Source organism: Camarhynchus parvulus, chromosome 1A (genome assembly GCF_901933205.1).
Source record: "Camarhynchus parvulus chromosome 1A, STF_HiC, whole genome shotgun sequence".
Classification (NCBI taxonomy): domain Eukaryota; kingdom Metazoa; phylum Chordata; class Aves; order Passeriformes; family Thraupidae; genus Camarhynchus; species Camarhynchus parvulus.
Window position 1 is genome coordinate 46,678,198 of NC_044586.1, and position 25,286 is coordinate 46,703,483.

The 25,286-nt window shown below is 40.4% G+C and overlaps 2 protein-coding genes across 2 annotated transcripts in view; one reads left to right on the forward strand and one right to left on the reverse strand.

Moving 5' to 3' along the window:
• Positions 1-12,732, forward strand: part of CFTR (CF transmembrane conductance regulator) — an 87,400-nt gene extending 74,668 nt beyond the window's left edge. Inside the window, exons 24-27 of the mRNA XM_030960059.1 lie at positions 7,253-7,342; positions 9,721-9,893; positions 10,228-10,333; positions 11,744-12,732. Coding sequence (XP_030815919.1) covers positions 7,253-7,342; positions 9,721-9,893; positions 10,228-10,333; positions 11,744-11,950 — 576 coding nt within the window. The 3' untranslated portion in view covers positions 11,951-12,732. The remainder of the gene's footprint in view (positions 1-7,252; positions 7,343-9,720; positions 9,894-10,227; positions 10,334-11,743) is intronic.
• Positions 12,733-18,149: 5,417 nt separating this feature from the next.
• Positions 18,150-25,286, reverse strand: part of CTTNBP2 (cortactin binding protein 2) — a 76,580-nt gene continuing 69,443 nt past the window's right edge. The window contains 5 exon segments of the mRNA XM_030959299.1: positions 18,150-19,586; positions 19,588-19,730; positions 21,371-21,472; positions 23,507-23,639; positions 24,519-24,579. Of these exon segments, the coding sequence (XP_030815159.1) occupies positions 19,484-19,586; positions 19,588-19,730; positions 21,371-21,472; positions 23,507-23,639; positions 24,519-24,579 (542 nt within the window). The 3' untranslated portion in view covers positions 18,150-19,483.

Sequence of the window (25,286 nt, forward strand, 5' to 3'; positions counted from 1 at the left end):
CAATGATTCACAGCAGACTTTGCATTTTTAGGGTTTCTCTGCCTCTGCCACAAGAACTCTTCTAGAAATGGGAAGGTACAGCAGGCTCAGACAGAAGTGTTTCCAGCCTGCCTATCCCTGCCTCTCTGAGACAGTTTGCATTTTGATTCAGGATAAGATAGTGAAGAAGGAAAAAAAAAATACAGTCAGTGTTCTCAGCTACTGTTTTCTGAAGCTCTACATCACATATTATGGTTAACATGTGGACACTGCACATTGTGTGTATTCCCTGGCAGATTGGTAGGAAACATGTAAACCTAGGGCTTCTGAGTCTCTTGCCAATGTTCCTGCCACTGGACAGCATCTTGTATCAGTTACAGCTCTGGAGTATTTGTCTGAAAAACGAACATTATTGTCTGCATACAGTAAAACTAAAATGTGATTGCTCACGGTAAGGGTACATATGAAAACTGATGGAACGAATGGCAGAATTTTAACTCTTTATACTTTTGATGTCTATCCTTACCAGCAACACTGATACGTGACTAACACATATTGACCATCTCTTCTTTGACAGTTATACATCAGATAGTTCTTCAGTTTCCAAACATACCCAATGTCTTCCATAACAGTATTCATTCCTTTGGAAGTCCTGTGACTGTGGCAGAGTAATTCAATTAACACTTGATGGCAATCTTACCAGTGAGTCACCTGTTGTATCAGGCGGCAGTGGGAGACCAACTGCAGGTCAGCCTGCCACACTGTGAGGGGCCATGCAGCCTGTCCTGCCTTTATCCATCCATCCATCCTTGAGGGTGGCTACTAGCCCCAGAGACTGAAAAATATGGTTTGATCTCCAGTCACCTTGGATGACCTGCTCCTTGACACAATCACAAAGGAGTCGGCCAACTAAGGTGCCCAAGCAGCCCCCTTTTAACTGTCAAACCCTAATTGTGCAATTCCCCATCCTGTCCCCACAGTAAAGCTGTTTCCATCTTGTTGCTGTAAAGATTTGATTTGGTCCCTGATAGTTTCCCATCTGAGAGAGGTGGTTTTTGTCTTAGAAGGATGGTGATTGTACATGTAGTATAAAGCTGTTGTTGCAGTAACTACATGAGGCACTTTAAAATAGTTGGAGAGACTCTGGGACAGCCAGACAGTTAAACATAAAAATGTCCTAAGTTTTACAGCTGTCTCTGTTAAAAGACACTGAGATATTCATGCTGGAAGAAAAATGGCCTTGATTTTGGAAACACAAGGAGGACTCAGATTTCAGTTTTTCTATGGGATGATCAGTTTTGATAGCTTCCTTTCAAATATGTTATTCCATGGTAGCCCGAGTGCCATTTATTTAGAGTAGTCATACAAAGCAGGTGCAACTCTCTTTTCTTTGTGCATTTCATGCTCTGAAATTTTCTAGAGGCAGCAATTTTTTAGCACTTCGACCTTGTCAGAACAGACCTTTTCTTCCCTGCCACATTACACCCTTGACAAACCAAGCCTAACAGAGCAGTGTTGAGTCCACATGTTGCATTCATTTCTTACCTGAGCTCTGCCAGTCACACACTGCCTGCAGAGCTGAGGCTTGCTTGGCAAGCTGCCACTTGATAACTGACCTCTTGTCACCACTTCTGTCCTCTCTTCAACATTTTCATATCTACCTATTCCTTTAAACTTTTATTTCTTTATTACAGCTGGTTCAGTTCTGCAGAGTGATTGTTGCTTGCAAGTATGAAAGAATTCAGATCCTCCATTCAGATCTGAAAAAATTCAGATCCCTCATTCAGATCAAGGCAGCTGTGCAGTGAATTGCATGTGCAGCTGCTTGTATTTAGTTTAGAGGACAGGTATATTATACAGCTTTCTTCTGAAGCATGGCTGTATAGCATGAAGGATGCTTTTACCAGTAAGGTATGTCTGCACTGGAAAATTTTCCTGTACAGCCAAGTACACATTTCTGTATTGGGAGGGGCTTCCTTATCTCTCTCATAGTCATCTCTTTGTTCTTAGCCTTTTGCCCTTTGGGATGTGGTTGCCCACCAGAATTTCTGTGTTCCATCTCCAGCTGTCCTTGGGAATGCATGGACTGAGAAGTAATCTGAATGCTTGGTAACAAGCAGTCTCATTGTCCCAGTGAAAATATGAGGGATAATTCTCATAGCTGAGCACTCACTATAGAGTCACTAATGGTATAGAAAATATCATTCTGCAGCCATCAGCAAAATGCAATAGACATTTATTACATGACCATATAACTTGCCCTTTTGCTAGTGAGGTGCAGTGTTAGTTCATTGTTAAAATTACACATTTAGTTCACATTTGGAAGTCCCTGATACATGGATCAATGCCAAATAATCCCAGCCCTCCATTCTCTGTAAGGTCATGAGAGTTGCCAGCCTGTTTGCATGCTTCAGCTCACAGCACTTGTCCCAAAGCCTTGGCAAAGAACTGCACATTATGCCTCAAAAGTTCCCACATTCAGAACAAAATGAAGTTTTCAGCAGCACTTTCCCAGCAGGAAAGAGAAATTGCATATGCCACCCTGCTTTTCCCAGCTGAACAAAGGGAGGCTTTTGTTCTTTGCCATTCACCTAAAGCTTCAGAATGGAAAAAAAAGTTGCCTTTCCTTTCCTGGGAGGCTCTCCTACAGCAACACCTGGATATTCACTGTCTCCAGGAGAGGCTTCGCCAACAAAAGGAGAATGGAGCTCTACCTGAGGCATGCTATGCTTCCTCCTGAAAATTTTCCAACACTCTCCTTCTCTTCCTTAACCCTAAGTTTCCCAATTTAGTAGAAAATAAGTGCTTTTCCTCTGTGGGAACCTCACTAAAGCATAACCACATGGCACACACAGAGTCCTAAGACTCTGCTGTCTGCTCCATACAGGCCGTGGTGGAATGGCCTGCAGGGTGGCCAGGGATCACACTGAGCAGAAGCAAAGGTAAACCCCTTGTTTCTTTCAGTATCTCAAATCTGGCTGTCATGCCTTGTAGATGGTTAAATCATATAAAACATATTTCCTGAAGCACCCACAAGGAAGTTCCTTGCTGCAGCTTCTCACATGGCTGGGCTGCTGAAGCCCAGCCTGCCCAACACTGCTCCTGCAGGCTGTTTGCCATTCTCCCAGAAACAATTGATCCACTGACACCAGGCTCTACTTTTGCACCCATTATCTCTTCCTGGACAGGCCTTTCTGATAATTCTTCTGCAGGTATTTGCCCACCATATTTCCAGAGTGAGGATTTCCAGCTAAATTTGGTTTCAACACAGTAAGGCTTTTATGCCTGGGTCCTCATGCAGATTGCATCCTGAAGTATTTAACGGAGTCAGATTGAGGACATGCCTTCAGAAATTTGTGTTTGAGGGGAGAACGGGAGACCTGCAGTTGATTTCCAGTTAAAACAAGTGATGAGAGACCTGAGACCCACGAGGTGCTGCTAGCTCTGAGGAAGGGTATGACTTCTGATGATTTATTTAGTGTTATTCCATGTATCCTGGTGGATCTCACAGTTTTCTACATGTAAATACTCCATATAGAGTTTAAATCAACCTTAACACAGAGAACAGGTTTTCTAGAGTTTGCAGGACTGCCAGCTGACAAAAAAAAATTTGCTTTGCTCCTTTATTTTACTGAAGTGAAATTTTGCAACTTTTATCTTTGTAGTTCCAGTTTGTCAGCAGCTGTCACATTCTGCTCATTGTATATGTCTGTCTGTCTGTCTGTCTGTCTGTCTCCAGCACTATTTCTCATACCCTTCAGGCCTGCTTACTTTTGGAGGTCATCATGGCTGCTTTTGGTATGCCAGCACACTCCTGCCTGGTGCAGCTGCTCAGCAGGGCCACTTCCCAAGGTGCTCCCACAGAGGGTCCTGCAGGGCACTGGGATGAGGCAGCATCACCATAGCAGGAAGTGCCTGCTGCATCAGAGCCATGCACAGAGCAACTGGGGGTGTTAATTAACAGCCCCACATGCTCATGCTCATTCTGGGCAGCATACAGGTTGAACCCACATATCATGGGTTCAGTGTTGCCAGGAGCACAGCACTTGTATTTACCAGAAAGCTCTATGGGACAGAGATGTTTTGGCATCTTCAAGGGAGAATGTTACAGAACTGGTCCCAGAAACCCTTCAGGTTTTTATTGTTTCTACACTCTTATTCTTATGTCAGTGTAAAGTCCCTAAAGGGACACCTATGAAAACAAATCCTCTAACTTTGCATCTAGTGCTAAAGCATTCACACAGTAACTTGATTTTACTTCATGTTGATATTGCTGCTATAACACAGGCAAAGCAGAGGAGGCTACAAGGGGGTCATGCTGTTGTTACTCCTAACTTCTCTGTGCATGGAGCTGCTACCTGGTTCCAGGTGATGTTACATTTGTCCTCCAGCCCTGGGACATGTGGGGAGAAGGGTCCATGGGTCCTGCTGAGGACCTGCACACAGGTTGCAGCAGCAGCTACTCACAGCCAGGATACTCTTACTCCTTAGCAGCCTCTTGTCAGCTGATCCTTAACTCTTCTGTAAGCATTTCCTTAGGTACTCTGGGGTCTTGATTCTCCACATAACACATAAATTGCTTAGGAATCTTATTGCCCCACACACCACTACACAGAAGCTGTAACCACTAATGGAGATAAATGCCCTTCAGAAGGGTTGATTTGCAATATTTGGGGTGGTCAGAACATAAATATGACCATATTTATGTTTCTGAATGTTTTGCTTGTGGGTGGATGTCAGGTCTAAGAAACTGTTTGTTGTATAGTCAGGTCTAAGAAACTGTTTGTTGTATAATCACACCCACTGTCATCCTGTGGGAATTTGAACAAGTGACCAAGAAGGAAATTATTCCAGATTTGCTGCGAGTCTAACCAGCCGTCCATTCACTCTTCCAATGTTCTCCTTATTTCTACTTCTTCCATATTTATGAACAATGTAAGTCCTTCATATTCACTTTTGGGTGTTTCTGTTTCACTTTAGACTTCAAGTTTTTAAGAATGTGGAGAGATTTGTTTCTGCTTCTCTTCAAGCAGACCCTTAACTGCCCAGGTGACTTATATGGTATTTACTTAAATGAACCCTATATGGTTTCTAATGGAAGAAGGTGTTGAAATGGAGAGAGAAGTGCCAGAATTCAGGACAATGAAATATTTACTTTGTGGGGATTAAAAACCAACCCTGCTTTTGGGAATAGCTTGCTTTTAGTGCCCTGCTTCTTGAAAGCACAGTTATTAGAAATAGCAGCAGCTTCAGAGGAAAGTTGTACCCCTTATTGCTCTGCCTGGTGCACTTCAGCAGGAATGTTATTCAGCCCTATCTTCTTTAGAACTGGTTTGCTCAGTTAACTATTCTTTAGCACTGAGAAATGAAAACATGCATACCATTAGTTAAATGTATGGGGCTCACAGTGTGAGCAAACCCACGTCTGACACTGTTTCCACAGCATTACTGTTTCCACCACACCCACTCCTTGGAAGAACCTAATCCTGCTGCAAATATGTCACCCCACTCATGTCACCTAACCAGAGCAGGGCATGGGAAAAGGACTGTGCTGTACTTCACTGAAGCTTTTTTCACTGTTATTAACAATAACAATTATAAGGAAAAGAGTCTACTCTTTCACTGTTGTCTCTACAAAAATTACTTCAGTGATTAATTTTTAGCTGAGTGTCGTTCTGCAGCTTTGTCAGTGTGTTGTTTGCCATGTGTTGAAGGTATCATTGCACTTAAATCCACCCCACTGAGTGCACAGCACCACAGTGCAGCTGCTTTTCTCCTCTGGTTTCTTGAATTAGTTATTTCCTTCTCTTTTACACCAAATATGTTGGCAATGGCATGCATATCTCAATCTAGCAAATTAATTAATGTAATTTATTTTCCTCTGCAATGTTTACACTTTTAATTAATCATAATTAAATGATTAATGTAAATGTGTGTATAAATCACTCTGAAATCTGATGAAAGAATGCCAAGTTCCCAGGTTAGGTCAGGTGGAAATCGTGGTAGACAGGCCAAACTCTGGGAGAGCACTTGCTAAGTGTATTCTCTTGTTATTTTCTGCTGGTACAGCTAGTCCTGCTCTGCTTTTGGTAGTGTTTGACTACCAAGACTTATGTGGCTGTGAATCACTGGCATTTCAACACATTTTCTCTAAATAAATACTTTGTTTAGAAAGATGGGAGAAAATAATTGTCTCAATTTTTTCCCCCTTGGTATTTGTTGTGCACGTACACAGGAAGAGCAAGCAAATGGTAATATTTCTCAAGAAGGCATTTAAATTCTTTGAGAGCAAGTTCTCCTCACTACAAGCAGTGAGTGTACCTTACAGCATAGAAAAAAAACCAGTTTCTTAAATGTCCTACAGCCTCAGTGTCCCTTGAAGAATCTAATTTCTCTCAGAATCCACCCCATGTAAAAAGAGATTCAACAAATATTTAATTTTGTCTGAGTCACTGCTTCTTGAGCTACAAAATATGTATCTAAGGTATGATGGCCGAAATCTGCTTGCCTGAACTGATGGGGGAAGCAGAATGGAGTAGCAATCTTCAGCTGGAGAAGGGTGTGTTCTCTTTCAAGTGCCAGGAAATGTGCATCCTCCTCCTCTCCTGCAGCGGAACGGGGGCAGGGCAGGGGCAGGGCAGGAGCCAGCACAGCCCGCGGTGTCCGGTCGGGGAAACTCACCCAGAGGGCTGGGGCTGCTGCAGCCCTGTGACAGTGGGACAGGGACTGGGACATGTGAAATTCCAGCGAACAGAATGATGCTGAGAGGTGTGTTTGGCTACAGTTTATTAGAAAAAGAAATTCATTGATGAAAAATAATTTAGCACAATGTCCCTGAATTTTGACAAATAAGCAATAGTTTTTCCTCTCTAAGCAAAATTGTGGAAACACACACTTTAGGTTGATAATTTTCTTTTGGAATGTTTGAATGTGTTTCACATAGTCAAGAATCAAAAATGGTTTTAAAATGTTTATTTCAAAATGAAAATGCAGGAAATGTTTTATTCTGCAAACTGCTGAAATCTGGGGTTTGCTGGTTTTCAGGCAAGTTTGGCTAAGATTTCATTAAAATAATTGCCAAAATCTTAATAAATAAGCATTTTCAAAATAATTTCTTTGGAAAAGCATTTAAAAAAATTAATAACCTGCAGTTAGCTCTATCTGGTAATTGCAGAAGGTTATTCTTTTGTCTGTATGCTTCACAATTTCCAATGCTTTATACAATGTTTCAGGTTATCTATCTACCTGTGTCTGTATGTCTTTTTTCTTGCAGAAAGTGTTCATATTTTCTGGAAGTTTTCGAATGAATTTGGATCCTTATGGGCAGTGGAACGATGAAGAAATATGGAAAGTTGCAGAGGAGGTAAAGCTGTTCAGTGTTGTCTCCCTCTGGTGATGTGGTTGCAGCAGGGTGCAGTGTAGGTCTATTGATTGCCATATTTTACATTAATGTAGAATCTTAAGAAACAAGGGCAGGGAAAGGTCATGCCGTGCTATAAACCATATCTATTATGTCTTATATAAATAGTTCACTTCTCAGGCCAATGGGAAGCCAGCTGGGAGGAGCTCTCTTCTCTGACAAGGCATTCAGGCTTTTGTTCTACTTATGTCATGGAGCTTCCTGTGCCATGGAAAATGAGAGTCATGGAATGTTAGAATTCCAAACCTGAAGGTTCTCTTCTAATATTTTGTTGGGTTTTCCACAACGTGGTTTTTTTTCCAATTCCCAAGCTTAGGGGCCAGATTCTGTTTCCATGTTGCACTGGTGCCACACATTGCAGGTGTCAGGTGCAACCTCTTGGCTCTGACAGTGCTTCATGGGTTGCAGAGGTGTCTGTAATGCCCAGGAAAAGTCAGAAGCATTACAGGAGCATTGCAGCCCAGAAAGTGTGTACCTTTTCTCAAGGTACAGATGACCTAATTAATACAGACCTAACCATACATTGGTGCCACTTTCCTTCACTACAAGTCTCAAGTATCAAAAAATGCTTACAGGTGTGGGACTTAATCTGAAAGCTTCCTCCTTTCCCATCCAGGAGGTTAACTCTGCTTGCTCCCTTGGGTTTTTCTAATTTCTTCCCCTTATTTGGAAAAGAGGAAAGCAGACACATTCTGTAATTTACTGTCAAATGAAAGTATCATGACATTTTTGTTTAGATGGTGTGACAGCAGCTTTTCAGAAAGCCCTAGAGGAGGCAACAGTGTGCTCAGTGCTGTTTGTCTGTTTCTCTGAGGCTCAGGAAAACATTTAGTGTGGATCAATATCCTCTTTCTTGAAGAAGATAAGCTCTCCTGCTTTGGAGGATTTTTTCTAGTGTGTGTTTGAATTGAGCTTGGGATTTTAAAGAGCTAAACCTGATTTACAATGGCGTGAAAAAAAATTTATTTTGAAGTGTTTATCATAAGGAGTTGGGCAAATCTGTATTTGATACGGAGGTTTTCATTGCACAGGCAAGAATGCAAAGCAAATAAAAAAAAAGAAAGAGCTGTAATGCTTTTTACTAGGAGTGATTGGATTGTTTACCAAGTTCATGCTCTTGAAGTCTGGCTCAGCAGTGAGTCAGTGTAACTTTGGGAGCACGGCACAGAAATGAGCTGTCAGCTTATTCCAGACCCATGTTGACTGCTGAGGATTTAGAGGATCCTCCTGAGATCAGCATCAGCTTTTTACATTCCTTGCAATCAGCTGCAGAGAACAAGGCCTTGTCTGATGTTACATTTTTTATTCCTCCCATATTTCAGCACCTCAATCTGTCAGACTTGTGTTGACTTGTGAGCTTAAGTCTTACTCCTGTGGTCAGCTGTCTGAACCCTACAGGTACATGGAGAGACCTTGTGCAGTTTTAAGAAGAAAGGACCTTTTCCATCCATTGAATGTAAAATTTCATTAAGGACACAATGTGTGTTCAAAAGAGAGCAAGGAACAAAACAATGGCCTTAATTTGCATGAAAATTAAAGCACAAGCTCTTCAGAAACACAACATATACACCCATACATCACAGTTTAATATTGTTTCTATGCAAAGTGAAAACACTTTGTAGGAATTCCAATTTTTTTCTTCTCCCTGGAATGCAAATTAATTGCAGATCAATAATATTTAAAAAATCTAAGGGAGGCGGCCTTTATAAATTTCTGGAGTTTAATTACTTTTTTATAGTGCTTTATGGAGCCATGCAACTCACATTTATTTCCTAGTTTTCATATTTATAAAAATGTCTGTTGAAACTCTGCTGATAAGGCCAAAGACCACAGTTGGTTTGGATCTGTAGAAGATGGAAAGCTTTGCTGGGAGGTGTAAATCTCCAAAGGAGAGCAAACAGGAGCACTGGAAGAAACAGTAAGAAAACATCTCCTGGGCTGGACTCTGATTTCTGGTCCAAAGGCAGCAGCTTCACTTGGCATGGGCACCTCTCTAAACACTTTGTCACCAGTGCCAGAGGGAAGCCCCCCTCGTGCCTTTAGCATAACCAAAGTGCACAAGATCTTTGGGGCAGCAAAAGGAGCACCTGGAAACACTGTCAGAGCTGTAGAGACAGCAGCCATGGTGACGGGGGTTATTTTCTGTTGGTATAATGTAGCACATAAATTTTGGTCATTTATTTTTAAACTCCTAGTAACCAAAGAGGCCTGTTTTCCTTTCAAAGATCACTTTCCATAGCATTTAGAATGATGTAAATGATCACCACAGTCAGCAGTAATTATGTCTTGCCAACTTTTTGTGTCCTTCTTTTCTCTGGCAGGTTGGGCTGAAGTCGGTAATAGAGCAATTTCCAGGCAAGCTTGATTTTGTTCTTGTGGATGGAGGCTGTGTCCTCAGCCATGGCCACAAGCAGCTGATGTGCCTTGCCCGGTCAGTTCTCAGCAAAGCTAAAATCTTGCTGCTCGATGAACCAAGCGCTCACCTGGACCCTGTGTATGTTTTGTTCATTTGTTCTGTTTTCTAATATGGAATAAGAAAACCCATGAGGCAGCACCATTTAAGGAGATCTTTTGTAACTTGCATGGCCTATTACTAAGCCTGACTTCAGTAATGCATGTTGGTAATTCCATGCAGGGGGTCAGGGAAGCCTGGTTACAGCCTTTACTCTATGGCTGATAGGTTCTTTGATGGCAGAGATGCAGCTGAGGCACTGCAGAGCTGTGTCCCTGCTGGAAGTTCTACAACCCACAGCCAGGCTGTTGCACATGTGTGTTATGGGCCTGTGCAGTTATGGGCATGCACACTGCATTGTTTGTTTGCCTTTCAGAACTTCCCAAGTGATCAGGAAGACCCTGAAGCACGCATTTGCCAACTGCACAGTGATACTGTCCGAGCACAGACTGGAGGCGATGCTGGAATGCCAGAGATTTTTGGTGAGCATTTCTCATGGGCTCACTTACTGCTCTCTCACCACATTTGATGAACATGTAAAACACACCAAGTGGAAATATTGTTTTCTGGATTGATGAGGGTCATTCAGGGCAGTTAAGCAACCTATCCACTGGCAGAACTGCAGCAGGCTCCTGTTTGCTCCTTCACCTGATCTGTGACAGACATCTGTGCTCAGATGAGCTGGGTCATGTTCTGGAGGAGCAAGAAGGAAAGTTGTGTATCTTATCCAGCTGCTGATCCAGCAGCTGGTGCCTTATATTTTTGATTGGCTCAGGAGATTCAGAAAAATCTCAGCATCTCACAGAGTTTTACAATTGCAAATGCAGAATCAGCTACACTTGAGCAATAGGAGGCTGCCTGGGGAAAAGGAGTTTCCTAATATGTGATGATCAGAATTGCTGACTTCTTTAAACAAGCCATGTAAATATTGCTTTCACATGTAATCAAGGGGACAAATTACCAGAGTCCTGGGGTATTTCCTTTGTTACATAAAAATGGTTAGTAAAGAAAAAGCAAGTTATGCAAATTGTTCTTAAAAATAAGGTTCTTCTCTCTGTATTTTTTTTCACTCTTCTATGAGAGGGCATCTAAATTTTGGTAGCAGAATGAAACATGGTTTTGGATGTGTATTTGATTGGATGCATTAGCACAGCAGGAGGAACAGTGCCTGGAGTTAAAGCAGTCTAGTCAGTAGTCAGGTTGTACATCCCTTTGGATGTGCTGCTACTCGGTGCGTGCTGGACTCAGTCTTGCCCCCAGCAGGCAGGCAGCCTCGCCTATGAAAAGGCTTCCCACCCTCCAGACCACATTTTAGCAACAGAGATGCTAAAAATTCTCTCCTGTCAGACCTGTGCCCTTACCAGAGATGTGCTGATATTGCAGTGCCAGCAAAGGAGCCTGATTTTTCCTTGGCTCCTGCCTGACAGAGAGACTGGCACAACCCTACAGGGTAAACTTACTGTCTCCTTCAAATAGAGGTGAGCAGTGCTTCCTTGTTTAGTGAGAACGGAACAAAGAAAGGCTGGCACCTTGGTGGCAGCCTTCTCTCTCTGCTTATGATGGAAAAATTAACACTTTCTTAGCTGGGCAGTCTAGCAGTGCCAGGGAAATGCCAAGGTACTGGGAGACTTCAATAAGGGGACTCAGAGGTAAAACCAAGTCACAAGAAGAAACCAGCCAGTGCAGCAGCACTTTGTAATTTGGGCAACAGGCCACATGTTCAAATTTTAATGCATGTTTTTGTGGTTTTAATTAGCAACTGCAGACTAGAAATTAGAAACTGTTAGAAGATGTTTGCCATGTCTTCATGTCTCTTCCCTGCTCCATTAGTTGCATTAGCTGAATTCTGTCAGCACCATCACTGCTCATCTAACAGAGTGATGTTTCTGCAGGTGATTGAGGACAATAAACTGAGGCAGTACGAATCCCTTCAGAAGCTGCTGAATGAGAAGAGCTCCTTCAGGCAGGCCATCAGTCACGCTGAGCGCCTTAAGCTCCCACCAGCACACCACAGAAACTCCAGCAAACGTAAACCCCGACCCCAAATCACTGCCTTGCAGGAGGAGACAGAGGAAGAAGTGCAGGAGACAAGACTGTGAGATGCTGTGTAGTGACCTTTGTGGAGTGAATGGTCAGCAGTGCCCCATGGTGACAGGACCAGCACTTCTGAAGCTGCCTCAGCCATGCACAAATTCAGCCCTCCAGGAGGTGTTTACTGAAGCGACCGCATGAGCATGTGGAAATTGCTTCCCTTCTGTGGTTAATCATGTGCAAGTTAGCACACTCTTTGAGGCTTTGCCACTTATAGTGGTGAAACCAGATTTCCTTTGGAAAGCTGCTCTCATTGGATACAAACGAGATGGCAAGCAGAAGTAATCTGCCTAGCCTGACATAATTGTTTCAGAAAACTTTTAGAAAGGTTCTTGCTGGGGTGAGAGGACTAGACAGCAGGAAGAATGTGAAAAAAAAAATCAAATCTGTGTGGAAAAGGGAAAAATCAGTATGTAAAAAACTTCTGTGGATTCACTTCCTGCAACTGAATTAAGGGACAATATCATCAAGGCACACAGAAAACTTCCTCCTCTTTGTTTTCCATGGAGCGACTGTAATTTCAGCTTAGCAGGAAAGGCCAAATGCCACATGCATAGGTGAAAATGAAGGAAGAGAGGATATTGTCTTGGAAGCCAATCAACATCTGTCATGTCTCCATAGTTAAGGGAGAATTGGTATTTCCTCTGAAAACCTAGGAGACTGTTAACCTGACCCTGCACACACAATTGGATGAGTGCAGGCTGACATCAGTATCTAGCAAAAGGTAGGACTCCTGGCAGTGGACCTGTAATAGTCTGTATAGGTCTGGCATCTTTATATGCTTTTTACTTTGGCCTAATGAAAAAAAAAGGGGAAGAAACCTCTCAGAAGTAGACTTTAATAATGAAATTAATTTTTATACTCTTCTGGTTTTCAGTTTTATTATGGAACTGAATGTTCTCTAGGATATTTTATTTATTTTAATATTGTTGCAAACTTTTGCTAAGGAAATGATGTATTTTAAGAGTGATTACGTACTATAAAGAAAAATATATTTGTACAAAAAGTTTTATATTTGGATTGTTGCAGGGATATTTTGCTACTAGACTTTGATGTCTCATTATGCTAGAGCTGTTGAAAACGAGGGCAGCCCCAGAGTTTGGCCAGGTACTGTCCAATGCTGTCTTTGTGCACTAAAGTATTCTAGTGACATACTAGTGTTTTAGATTATTTTTTTCTTTAAATAAATTTTTAAAAAGAGAAACTGCCTGTATGACACATTACAGCTCTCCCCGGCCCCCTTTGTGGGGCAGGCACTGGGGACCGATTCTGGGACTTCCACTTCAGTCCTTGCTGCCTATCACAAACACGGCCAGAATTTTTAGCAGCGGCTCTCTCCTTCGGGAAGGCGGTGGCTGGAAGCGCCGCCCGGGCGGCACTAGGTGGTGCTGCGGGCCTCAGACGCTGCGGCGCGGCCTGCGCTAGGCCCGGCTGCCCCTCAGCGCCCGAGCCCTGCAGCTGCAAAGGGCAGCACCGGCAGGGCTTGGACTGAACTCCTTCAGGCTTGGACTAAACTCCTTCAGGCTTGCACTGACCTCCTTCAGGCTTGGACTAAACTCCTTCAGGCTTGCACTGAACTCCTTCAGGCGTCCAGGAGCAGCAGCTGGCCTGGGCTGCCCCCGGCTGGGCGCTGCTGGAGGCGCCGCTAGGCCCGGCAGAGCCCGCAGGCACCGGGGCTCACTCTGAACTGCTCACCCTGCGTCCCGCTGGTTTCTCTCAAGCTCTGTCCCCCTCTGCATACCTTCTGGCTTTCATTACACATTTCCTTTGCAAATATTTGTTGGCAGTTTTTTTCTGGCCCTCATACTGTACTTTTATGCTTGTCTATCATTAGCACTTACGTGGGTCTCTTTCCTTTCTTTCTGTGGGGGACACCTTGCGCTGCCTGATTTTCTCCACAAAGCAATACCTCTTGCTCACAGAGCATTCTGCATACACTTGGGTCTCAATTTTGCCATGTCACTGTTTCTTTGCCACGAAGCTCTGCTTGATTCAAAGCAATGGAAAACCAACTGTGTATTGAAGTAGCATCACTTTTGAATCCCATCTCCACTGCCCTTATCCCCTCAAACTGTTCACCTCACACTGTTTGTCCCTTTCCTGACATGGTCAGCTCTCCATTTGTACAAGTCCTTACAGAGTACGTGGCCAAGGCTGGCCAGGAGGCCAGGGCTGCTGAAGTGTGGCCAAATCTAAGGAGGCGTGCCAAGGGTCGCTCTTGTTCAGGATGTTACTCAGAGTTACAGCAGACACACCAAGTGGGGGAGTTTATAATCTAAATAAACAAGATGATCAGAAAGATCAGCAGAAAAGAATAACTGTCATTAGAACTAGTGCATGCTTAAGAGCTTGCGAAACTGCTCATGTTTTGTGTCATTGTCAGAGTTAGAAGGTGGTAGGTAAGCTGGATTCAGCAGATGAGGACACATTTCAGGAAAGAAAAAAGATAAACACAGCAGGAGCATGTAGCAGATGGGACACATGGAAGCTGCTGATACAAACACTCAGAAGGAGGACTTTGAAGGAAAAAGGAAATCAGTTGACTGATGGCCTACACCCTGGGCTACAACACTCACTGAAACAGCTTCTGCCATCAGTGCCCAACTCCCACCCAAAGAGCGCAGGCAGGACACTGCCCTCTCAGGGCAACTGAGAGGAGACTGTGCTATTTCTTTCAGTCCCAAACCACTGCTTCAGCTCCTCTGGAGTTCAGGGTGGAACAGGAGGTAAGTCAGTACCAGCCTCCATGAGGAGGATGCCACAGACTCTCCTTCCCAACACAGGTTGAGCAGAGCACACTACCTTCTAGAGTAAGTGTTCTTGTACCTGCTGTCAGAGGGTGACAGCTCCCAGGCATGTTTGCCTGAAACTAATCTGGGAAGTTGCACATGCTGTTCGTGATGGAAAATGGAGCACAAGAGAGAAAGGAGAAAATAAAAAAGAAGCAAATGAGGCCATAAACAGTGGAAGAACAAACAATGACCTTCATAAACACAGGCTGAACAGTACTTAAGGGAAATTTTTCTTCTCATGTGCTTTGCTTTGCATGCATTTGATAAAACAGAACAGATATAAAAAATACTCTTACCAAAGCACTTTGTCATTAAAACCACCTATAGAGAAATGTGGGTGTGTACAACATACAGCCAAAGAGAAGAGCATGCTGACTTTAATACTACATGTGGAGATTTAATTTTGCAGCCTGCTAACAAAAAAAGTTGAAAGATTCTTTAGCTGTCCTTAAGCACAGTGGAGAAGGGTGGCCACACTGCTATTACAGCACTAAGAGGCTCTTGGGAGAACAAAGGCTAAGCAAGGATAGCCTAAACAAACTTGAACTATGCACACTTATCCATTTTCATAAATCTTATATACAAAATAACTACAAAAGTAGCTTGATAATTGTCATTAGTGGGAAATGCTCAGTATCTCACTGGAGTCAAACAAGCCTGCTATTCCAACAAACAACTTTGTTTTCACAGTTGCTTAACTGGTGTCTTAATGTCTTAAGCTGTGCTTAATTCATTAAATATCCATTTCCAAAGTCTTTCTTAAAATCCACCTCCTCCAGTTCTACAAGAGTCAAATCTCTCAGGCTGTTACATCAGAGCTCCTAAACACCTGATGGCATCTACCCTGTTTAAGCAACAGGCTTAAGTTATTTCTTAGCAACTTTAGGCCTTTTTAAGCATTTTCCTGTATTAATTTGTGTTAATTGCTGGAGGTAATTTCAGAACTACATAATTTTTTCAATTTTATTTACCTAAAAAATGTTCTGATGATTATTTTTTCCTCATTTTTCTATTATAGATTTGGTATTTTTGGTTTATAATTACTTGGCTATGATTTAACATTTGGAAAAAAACCCACACCACTTTAGAACTGACGTAAAATTGTTCATTAATGGACCATTAGTTGCTGTCTAAAAACATCTTGCAAATTAAGCAATACAATGCAATACAGTAATACATTTCCTTTACAAACCCCCATGTTCTCTAAAACTAATTTCCTGTTCCTAGGATAAACAATATTTATACTAAGTTCATTCCCCAGGGCTCACTTCAACCTCAAAATACAACCCTTGTAAAATGCAGCCAGAGGTTTCTGAGTGATACTACAGCCCAGTACCACCATACCTTGTACTCCCTTAAAGTCACTTCTTCAGGTTTCTTGAAGAACAGCCCACTTAGTAATTCTCAGTCTCTTACCCATGGTTTGAGCACCATAAACATCACTTTAGCCAGAGTTACAACCAAGAAAATGATCCTTCATCCTTTCTTCAAGCATCTTCCACCACCAGAGGCTGTTTTGCTTCTCCAGTTCTACTGGAAAGCTGGAGGGTTTTGGATGTATTTTGTAAATCACTTAAGCTGTATTACAAGAAGAGATGTGCCTCAGGCATGCTGTTTTTGCTGATGAATGTTGCTGGCTTTGTTGAATGATGGAGAAGGTTTCTTCATGGTTTAATTCTGGAGTTCATGCTCAGCAACCCAAAAAAAAAAAGGCAAATATTGTCTGACAGACTCAGATGTTCACTTAAGGAAGATAGTCCATGTTCTTGTCAAGAAATAAGAACCATTGGAGAGATGCTGAAAGCTTTTATTTTAGGGACTGGCTTGAAGTGAAGAGCTGGAATGTTTAGTACTTACCAGAGTAGATGGATGAGAAGCATCTTTCATGTTTCTCTGGTTGAAGACATTGAGATGTGTATAAAGAATGTAGTGTAGTCAGATGAGGGCTAAATTAAAAGTCTTTCACTGCCCCAGTGGCCTGTCACAAGGATTCACCAGTAGAAGCTTCCCTATACCTTCTAAGATACTCCTCCATGGAGATGGGGCCTCTCTCTTCACTTACCTCTTTCAAAGTTATGGGGTAATAGCTGTGAGCAGATGCAGCATGGATGGCTGTGGCTCACCACAGCACACTCCAATCCTCTCTGCTTGAGACACAGGAAGCAAGGAAGAGAAAGGATTTTGTCCATTACAAACCCAAAGTGAGAGCAGCTGGTATGACAAGTCACTCATGAGGAGTGCTGTTTGTAGCATCACAGGAAGAACCTGAAGACACAAGTGAAACCCTGAGCTCATGAACAGAGCCTGGCCTTGCTTCAGCACAACTTATCACAAACCAAGTGATAAGCCAGCAGAGAAGTCAGCATGTCCACAAGCAAACTGTGTCACAGTTATGTGGCGCTCACTCTTTGAGGGCAGGAACTGCTCTGGCCTATCAAGAGAGATTAGCACTTAGTGCATAAGAGAACCACCAATTAGGAGATCTGCAAGATACTGTGAAATTAAAGCTGCATGGAGATCACAGACTGTGTTGAACTGACAGACAGACAAAATGACAGCAGACAGAAGTCAAAAAGTGAAAGACACAGATAGAGAGTTTAGGACAGCAGGCTGAAAAGGAAGGATAATGAGGGCGTTTAAAAGCAATGCTAAATTTAGCAAGACACCTAACTTTCACACCATGACCAAAGTTACTCTGTCCTCCACAGATTTTCATGCACAGTACAGTACTGATTAGTTTTTACTCTCACAGACAACATGCAGTTTTAAAATGTGCCTCAAAGCAAGCTTTAGGACACTGCCCAGTGTCTTCCCATACAGAAGCACACTGTTAACGCTTGATCTAAATGAGGTGGGACATTTCCAAGGTGTGTTTTAAACACAGAACAAACCTGGCTTAGAAGCATGTCAGGATTTTTCTTTTCTTATAGCTCTTAAAAAAAATGTTATTACAAATTCTGATGTTGAAATTTATGTGATCCTTACAAATAATATCTTCCACCTGTGTTCCTCCTTGGCCTGAAATCTATACCTGAGCTTCTCACACAAGCTACCACACCACTGCTCACTGCTTCAGCACATCAGGGATCCTACTTGCTGAGACTCACTGCTCTGACCTGAAGTGTTTGGCAGCTGACTCATTCTGCTAAGAACCACCAGCAAAAGCAGCATACATTTTTCAGCACAAAAATGAATAAAAATATAAAAAAGTAAAAATCAATCTCTAGAGAAATGATCTGTATTTGGTTACACATTACTATCACACAGCAAACAGAAGTCTTAGTGAAACAGCAATTGCCTAAAACCAAGGTACTTTCTAAATATATTGTGCAGGAAATGATTTCAGAAATAAGCTTCTAATATTCAATATCTATAGAGCCAACACACACACAAACTCAGAGAAAGAAAGACAATATGCCATACAAAGATGTTATTGATATGAGTCTGGGATAACTGTTTTATATACAAAGGTAAAGTGTTAGGAAACAGTTAATCCTTTCCTCCTCTGAGCTTATTTTGAGAAAAATGCTCTTTTGGATATTAAAGGCATATCCCTGTCCAAATTCTCCAAACCATCTCCCACTAACCCAGCAGAAGGTTGGGTCTGATCTCCAGAAAAATCCACACTTTCCCCTGCCTAACAGGTCAGCTATCTCGACAGCGCACATTACCACACTCCTACAATTCACAAGGATGTAACTGCAACTATTGTAGAAAGAGGCTGGGGAAATATGCCCTGCATAGCAACTGTCCCTCATGGGAACATGATCTACCTCAGTGGTGGAGAGAAAAATGACAAAGAGTTAATTTTAACTGCAACTCAAGTATCATTTTATAGCAATTACATCTTAAATCCACAACAGAAATTGATAATTACATAGTAACTCATTGCTACTACATTATCTTGGATAATACTGTAGTTAAGCTTTTGCTCAAATTCCTTTTCAGTAAAATCTGTTTCTGTAAAACACTTTTATTTCTTGGATGCTTTTAAAACACTAATGAAGCATATAAAAGTTTTTACAGTATACAAGAAAAACTAAGTTAATAAATGATCACATTTTCTTCAATTCTATCAAAGAGTAAGAGTCTGAGAAAAATAACTTTTGTTGCATTTTAATTTCTCAATCTCTTTCCTTTTTTAAGAGATGAAATTTATAAAGGAAATTCATTACATTTTAGATGAAGAGAAGCTTGAGAAAAACAAAATCACAATTCAGCAGGCAGATGATGATGATAAAATCAAAGTATATAATATGGCTTGTAGCTGAAAGTAATTGATCTGCAATTCCAAACATTTCAGTTATTGCCACATTCACTAATTTTTCATTAAGTGAAGATAAAACATCTTTAAAATGCATGAACAATAGCTTTAAGCCATTGTTGTATATATTGTGCAACTCATCTGAATGCAGGTTAACATGTGAACTTAATAGAATATATTTATGTACAGTATATACACAAACAGAATCCTGTGGTAGGTACCCCTGAATATTATCATTTAAATAAGTAATTTTCATATTAAAAGAAGAAAAAAACCCAACCATCTATGGAGGAGGCAAAATGCCCATTTCTGAACTTTAAATCAATATAATTTCCAGCTGATGTACATAGAAATAAAACCGTGGTCCTGTACAAACTTTACATTACAGGGTAATAGTTTGTTTTTAAAAAATATTTACATATTTAATTACTTGGTTCTTTGCAATAGAGATTTTATGAACACAAAAAATTGTAAGATAGGCAGGTTTATTTATTGGATTTTCCTATTTGTTCTTTTTTGTGCAAAGTCCAAATCTCTCTTTTTGTGTTATTATCTGCCTCTATTTGCCTTGTATTACTGCTGCTGCTTTTTTTTAGTATTCTGAGAAGGCTGGGTGACTTTGCTTCTAGGAACAGGAAGAAAAGATTTAACTCTTGAAACACCCAACTCTGTCTTTGATTTACTGTTGCTGCTTTCTACAGTTCGACTGCTGCTGAGAGGACGCATTCCATCCTAGAAATAAAGGAAAAAAAAGCATTTTGTATATAAATAAGTATCACTGTTTGACATGGTTGGGTTGTGTTTCCTTCACTTCGGCCATCATCTCCCCTGAAAAATATTTTTTTTAATTCTGTATGAAAGCTTTTGACCAAGTTTTTCACAAACCTCCCAAGTAGCTAACCTTGTCTATTGGAAGTCAATATAGTAATGCCTTCTGTTGTTAGCAGGAATTTTTAAAGAAAAAAATCACTAGGAGAAATGTACAGTAGGAACTGGTAGGTCAACTGACTTAGCCAATTATCCAGGCATCACTACTGTATGAAGCTCTGATTTAGGATGCCTGAATGTGTTTAGAGAAATATTCAAAAGGAGTACACCTACTTGTGGATCTGCAGGGTTAAAATTATTTCTTTTAGTGGAGACTGTTCTATGGATTTGAAGTAAAATTACAGGAAGTACTCTAACTTTCTGAATATTTGGATATAAAGAAAAGTGATTGCAAGGCTGTTACTCATCTGACCCTGGCTCAGCTGGTCAGAGCATGGTGCTGATTACAGCAAGGTTATGGGTTCAGTCCTTATATGGGTCATTCACTCAAAAGTTGGACTCAAAAATCCCTGTGGGTCTCTTCCAATTCAGAATATTTGGTGGTCTGTGAAAGTCAGCTCTTTTAATGCTAAGGTGTGCTAGTTAATCTAGTTTCAGAGATTTCACTGTATCAGCAGAAAATGGTGTCTCTAGAAAACAATTTACTGCAATCAGATAAAACATCAGGATTGGCTTCCAAAAGACCCGTATCAAAGGAACACAGAAGGCCTGGTAAGGGAACACAGATCACAGATTATGCCCTGGCTAAGATTAATTGAGCTCAGAAGCCCTCTTGATGTTCACAAAGAGCAAAAAAGGGAACAAAATGTAACAACAGAGAAAACATAATTTTCCAAAGAATGAAAACTAAGCAGGATATAATTTCATCTTTGTATTTAGTAGGGATGGCAGCGCCCACAAACAATAAAAAAATTTCTGAAAAGAAAAATATAATAGACTTACTATATCTTCCAATAATATTCAGCTTATCTTCCCACTCTGAAATCACTGAAGTTTATTTACATATATAACATAGCAAGATGACTGTATATTTCCGCAAATAGTTAGGTCAAAAATAGGAACTGAATACGTCTCAAAAAATTGCTATTCTTCACAAACTTTCAATATTTTTGCCCCTGAGAGCTCTGACATCAGAGCAACCAGCTCTGATGAATTTTAAAAGAATTTTAAAAGTGGTACTTTTGCAAACTTATTGAATGACATTAATTGAGAGGAAACAACAAACCCAGATTTTATTTCTCTTCATATCTGATGGAAATAACTTGTAATGTCAATGTAATGTCAAAAATACTTGGCCTGGGGAGATGGCTTTATGTAGAAAGCCAAAACTGAAAGCAAGTACATCCATTGTTTTAATAAATCTTTAGCTTTTATTAAGACACATGAAAGAAACTTGGCATGGTAGTCTAGCAAGTTTCCTAAGAATTATGACAGTTTTTTGTTGTAATAAACAGGGCACTAATTCTTAGGATGCAATCAGAAATTCAGATTTGGAAAAACTCAAGCCACCTTTCCTATCCTACTGTAAAACTCATTTCACCTACCTTTTGTGCTCTTGTTTTATTTGGGTTAGTACCACTTGCTGAAAACACAGGAATGTTCTGGGAGTTACTGAACACCAGTAACTCATCCTTAGAATCTGCAATCTAGATAGAGATAAGGAAACAGTGATTTTTTTAGTTATTCACAGAGATTATGTTTAAATTTGCCAATTTTTGGAGGCTTGATTTTATTTTCATGGTTTCTGTACAATGCAATGCATAAATATCCCAAGAACAATTAAAATATCTCTTCTTTACTCTTGAGTGCATTTTTAGATGTGAGATGGAGATTTCATATCAACTACAATCAGAGGAAGATTAAACATGCATTTCCAGAGTAATACTTCTCAGTGGAGCTTAAGGGCAGTATCCCATCAAATTTAGCCACTCCCAGGAACATCAGAGAAATGAATGATTGTTTTCTCTTTCTCCTGCCATGTTTCTTCCCTACTATTTTTACTTCCCTTTTTTCTATTTTTCCTGACTAGAAAATAACAGAGCCTGCTCAAGATGCCGTCCTCACTGAAAACTAGGTATTTTATCCTGGGGCAAGCTGATCCAATTCAATTCTGCAAAAATACTCAATCCCAACCCAGTGAGGGCAACAGGAATATATTCGAGTGAAAGGGCAAATTAAAGAGCAGAAGTACTTATTCTGTTGGCATCCTGAAATTACATCACACAAAGAAAGCATGCAACAGCACCCTTACTTCTGCAAGGCTCTACTAGGCATCTGGGGAATTAACAACAGAAATTCCAGCCAAGGATGGTTCCACCCATGGTGAGGAAACTGAACAAAAGACTTGACATCTATCTCCTTCCTTATCTAACCCGTATTTCCTTGAATTGTCATCAACAAGCAATTATACTTTGCATGTTATTAAACACAATTTTAAGTTGGTTACCATTTCTTTAAGCACATCCCATTCTTTTAAGGATAGCTACAGTAAATCCCTGCTAACTGACTAGTGATTAGCTTGGTGCACGTGACTCATGCATGTACTGTAAATACTTTAAAAAAACAACCCAAAACAAAACACTATAATAAAGGGTTTCAATAAACAGGTTGAAAAATCTTCCCAAACACAATATTTCTTTTTTTAATAAAAACTTTGTTGTCTTCTAAGAATAAACAGAGTACTTAATAAAGCAAACTAATGGAAGTGCTATTCAGGGAAACCCTAGAGGATGTCATGCACAGCCTAACTGGACAATAGCCTATGACTGACTCTATCCATGTTTCAAAAGATATGGAACAGCTGGTCCAGTGTGAACACAGCCTGCTGTCACAGCCATCCACATCAGCTGTGCTAAGAGGAAAGATGAAAAAGAATAAATAGCTTGAGCCACAGGGAAAGCGGCATGGTATTGGTATAAAAGAAAAAATGAGAGAGATCCACAGCTCCTCACTCAGCCCCAACACATCTCCCATAAACATCCACAACACAGAATTTAGCCCAAAACTATGAGCCCTGCAAGCATCCTTCACCCTCTTTTGCCACTGTTAAAGAACTAGGCCAATCCACCCTCTCTTGCTTGGGCCAGTAAACTGTATTTTGCCTATGCAGTAGAGGAGCTTTGAGCCAGTTCTGTGAAGGCTAATGGGATTGTATTAAACCAAATGGTCAATGCATATTAGGGAAAACTTTCTATGTCTTTAAGACTATAGAACAGTTTCCCAATGGTAGCAATGAGATCATCAAAGATAACAAGGGAACAGTAATGCAGGGATGGCTGTTCTCAGGGAACTGGTCACTGACAGTTCAAGAAGCTTTTGGACAATGCTCTCGGGCACATAGTATGACTCTCAGTGTGATCCTGTGAAGAGCCAGGTGTTGGATTCAATGATCCTTGTGCGTCCCTTCCAACTCAGGCTATTCTATGATTCTATAGAAATTTCATCCTCCACTGCAAAAATCTGTACAAGAAAAATTGTTGAAGGTGTAATTAATAGTGTCTGTTAAACCAGAACACTTACCCTCAAATGTATCATATATTAGTTGACTATGGCTTATTCCCAAATAATTTAATAATTTTCTTCAGTTCAAGCAGGGCTTGTAAATCAAAAATTTATTTTAAACACATAAAAACCAACTGAATATGGTAATGTAGTAAATTGTTTAAAAGCCTTGTGTTTACCTTGCTTATATCAGGCTCAGATTTGCTGGAACACATACTTTGAAGTTCCTGCACAAGATCTACTTCATCATCAGAACCAACAGACAGCCTTTGCTCCAGATTTAATGTTCTCAAATAATCCTTCTCTGAAGATCTGGTTAAAAAACCCAAACAAACAATCAGAGAGAACGTTTAACTTAAGCTATAATACAGAATTTAAAAATAAATATTATAAACACCTCCAAAATAGGATTTTTTTTCCCAAATGACCTTTACTACTACAAACAAAACCAAAATAACATCTGACGAACTGACAGCAGTAGTTGTTAATAATAATCTCCTGATAGATCTTTCTATACATATTCTCTCTATTCTGAAACTCTAACAAAGGATTCCTCTTTCTAGTATTTTCAGACTCCTCTCTTTTTAAGATGCAGCAATTTCATTCCACTCTGCTTTTTGGAAATAATTCCAAACACTTAGAAAAACCTCTCGCGTACTGTTAGCATAAATATTCTATTTTCTCTGTGCCTGTGAATAAGGTAGAACTGAGGTTTCAGATTGAAGTGAAGTCTCAAATGCAGTTCCCTCTAGTTAATTCATACACTTTCTCAAGGAAACTCTGTATTAGTGGGACTAAAGTGCATGTACTGTTCCATCTTGAATTGCCATTCAGCAAGCTGAAATAGCCAGAGGTGTTTTTAAAATATAATGCCAGTTGATAAAAGCATACGGTCAACTTTTCAAGGCAGAGTGTTACCTAATATTCTTAAGTCATAGACTATTCTGTTACATAAAAAGACATGTAGTGCTGCAAGGCTTCAGATAAAGAAATGGATTCTAAAATTATATCAAAGTATATAAATTTTATTTCCTCTCAGAAATGAAAAGTTAAGAATACTTCCTTTCTTCAGATATGAGACCAAAACATTACCAAAAACTTCTGATCTATTACTTATGGTGTGCTGCTTTACAACAGAATGCTATCGTTATTTTTTGCAAAGTGTCACAAATACCAGAAATTAAAACTTACTTTGTGGTGAGAGAAGCTCTTTTCTTACAGTTTGGTTGCAACACAGTCTTAGATTTTATACCTGCACAAAAGAGAGATTGACTTGTTAGTGTGTTACCATGTGTGTTGATTTCTTTATTCTAAAATCTATGATAAACAGGGAAAATGTGTTCCCATTTACTAACTAATTACATCAACAGAGTCTGTCAAAGATCAGAATACATCCCTTAAAAGTGTTTAGGGCAGCATAAGGAGCTGCTGAAATGGCAAATAGGGGAGCAGTTGTCTAAGCTTTTGTGAAAGAGAGGACATGAGATTTCTGTGTTAGGCATTTGAACAACCCTTACTGGTTCTTCCCAAGAGAAATTTCTTCATGAGATAAAATTAAACAATTTACCATTACTGGAAACAGCAACAGCATTTGATTCTGATGAAATAGAAGAATACTAAACGTAATTGACTGCTCCATTTATAACTTATATTCACAGATATTAACTGGATTCCAAGAACAGGTATGGATTCCATTCTCAGGTACAAAATACAACAACAACAATCCCACTTCAGGTTATGTTCATTATTTCTTAAATCCTCTTAGTGGGATTAGATAAATTCACAATTCAAACAGAGAACCGGCAATCAGGACATTAGTTTCAGTCAGAAAAAGCAGACTTCTTTCGGAACAAGGGCTGAAGAAATGAATTGCTCATTTTAGTGCTGCAAAGTAGCAAGGATCAAGTATTTTGGTTCTTTGTATATGAGGTAATTTAGGCTAGAATCTTACTGTTCCTA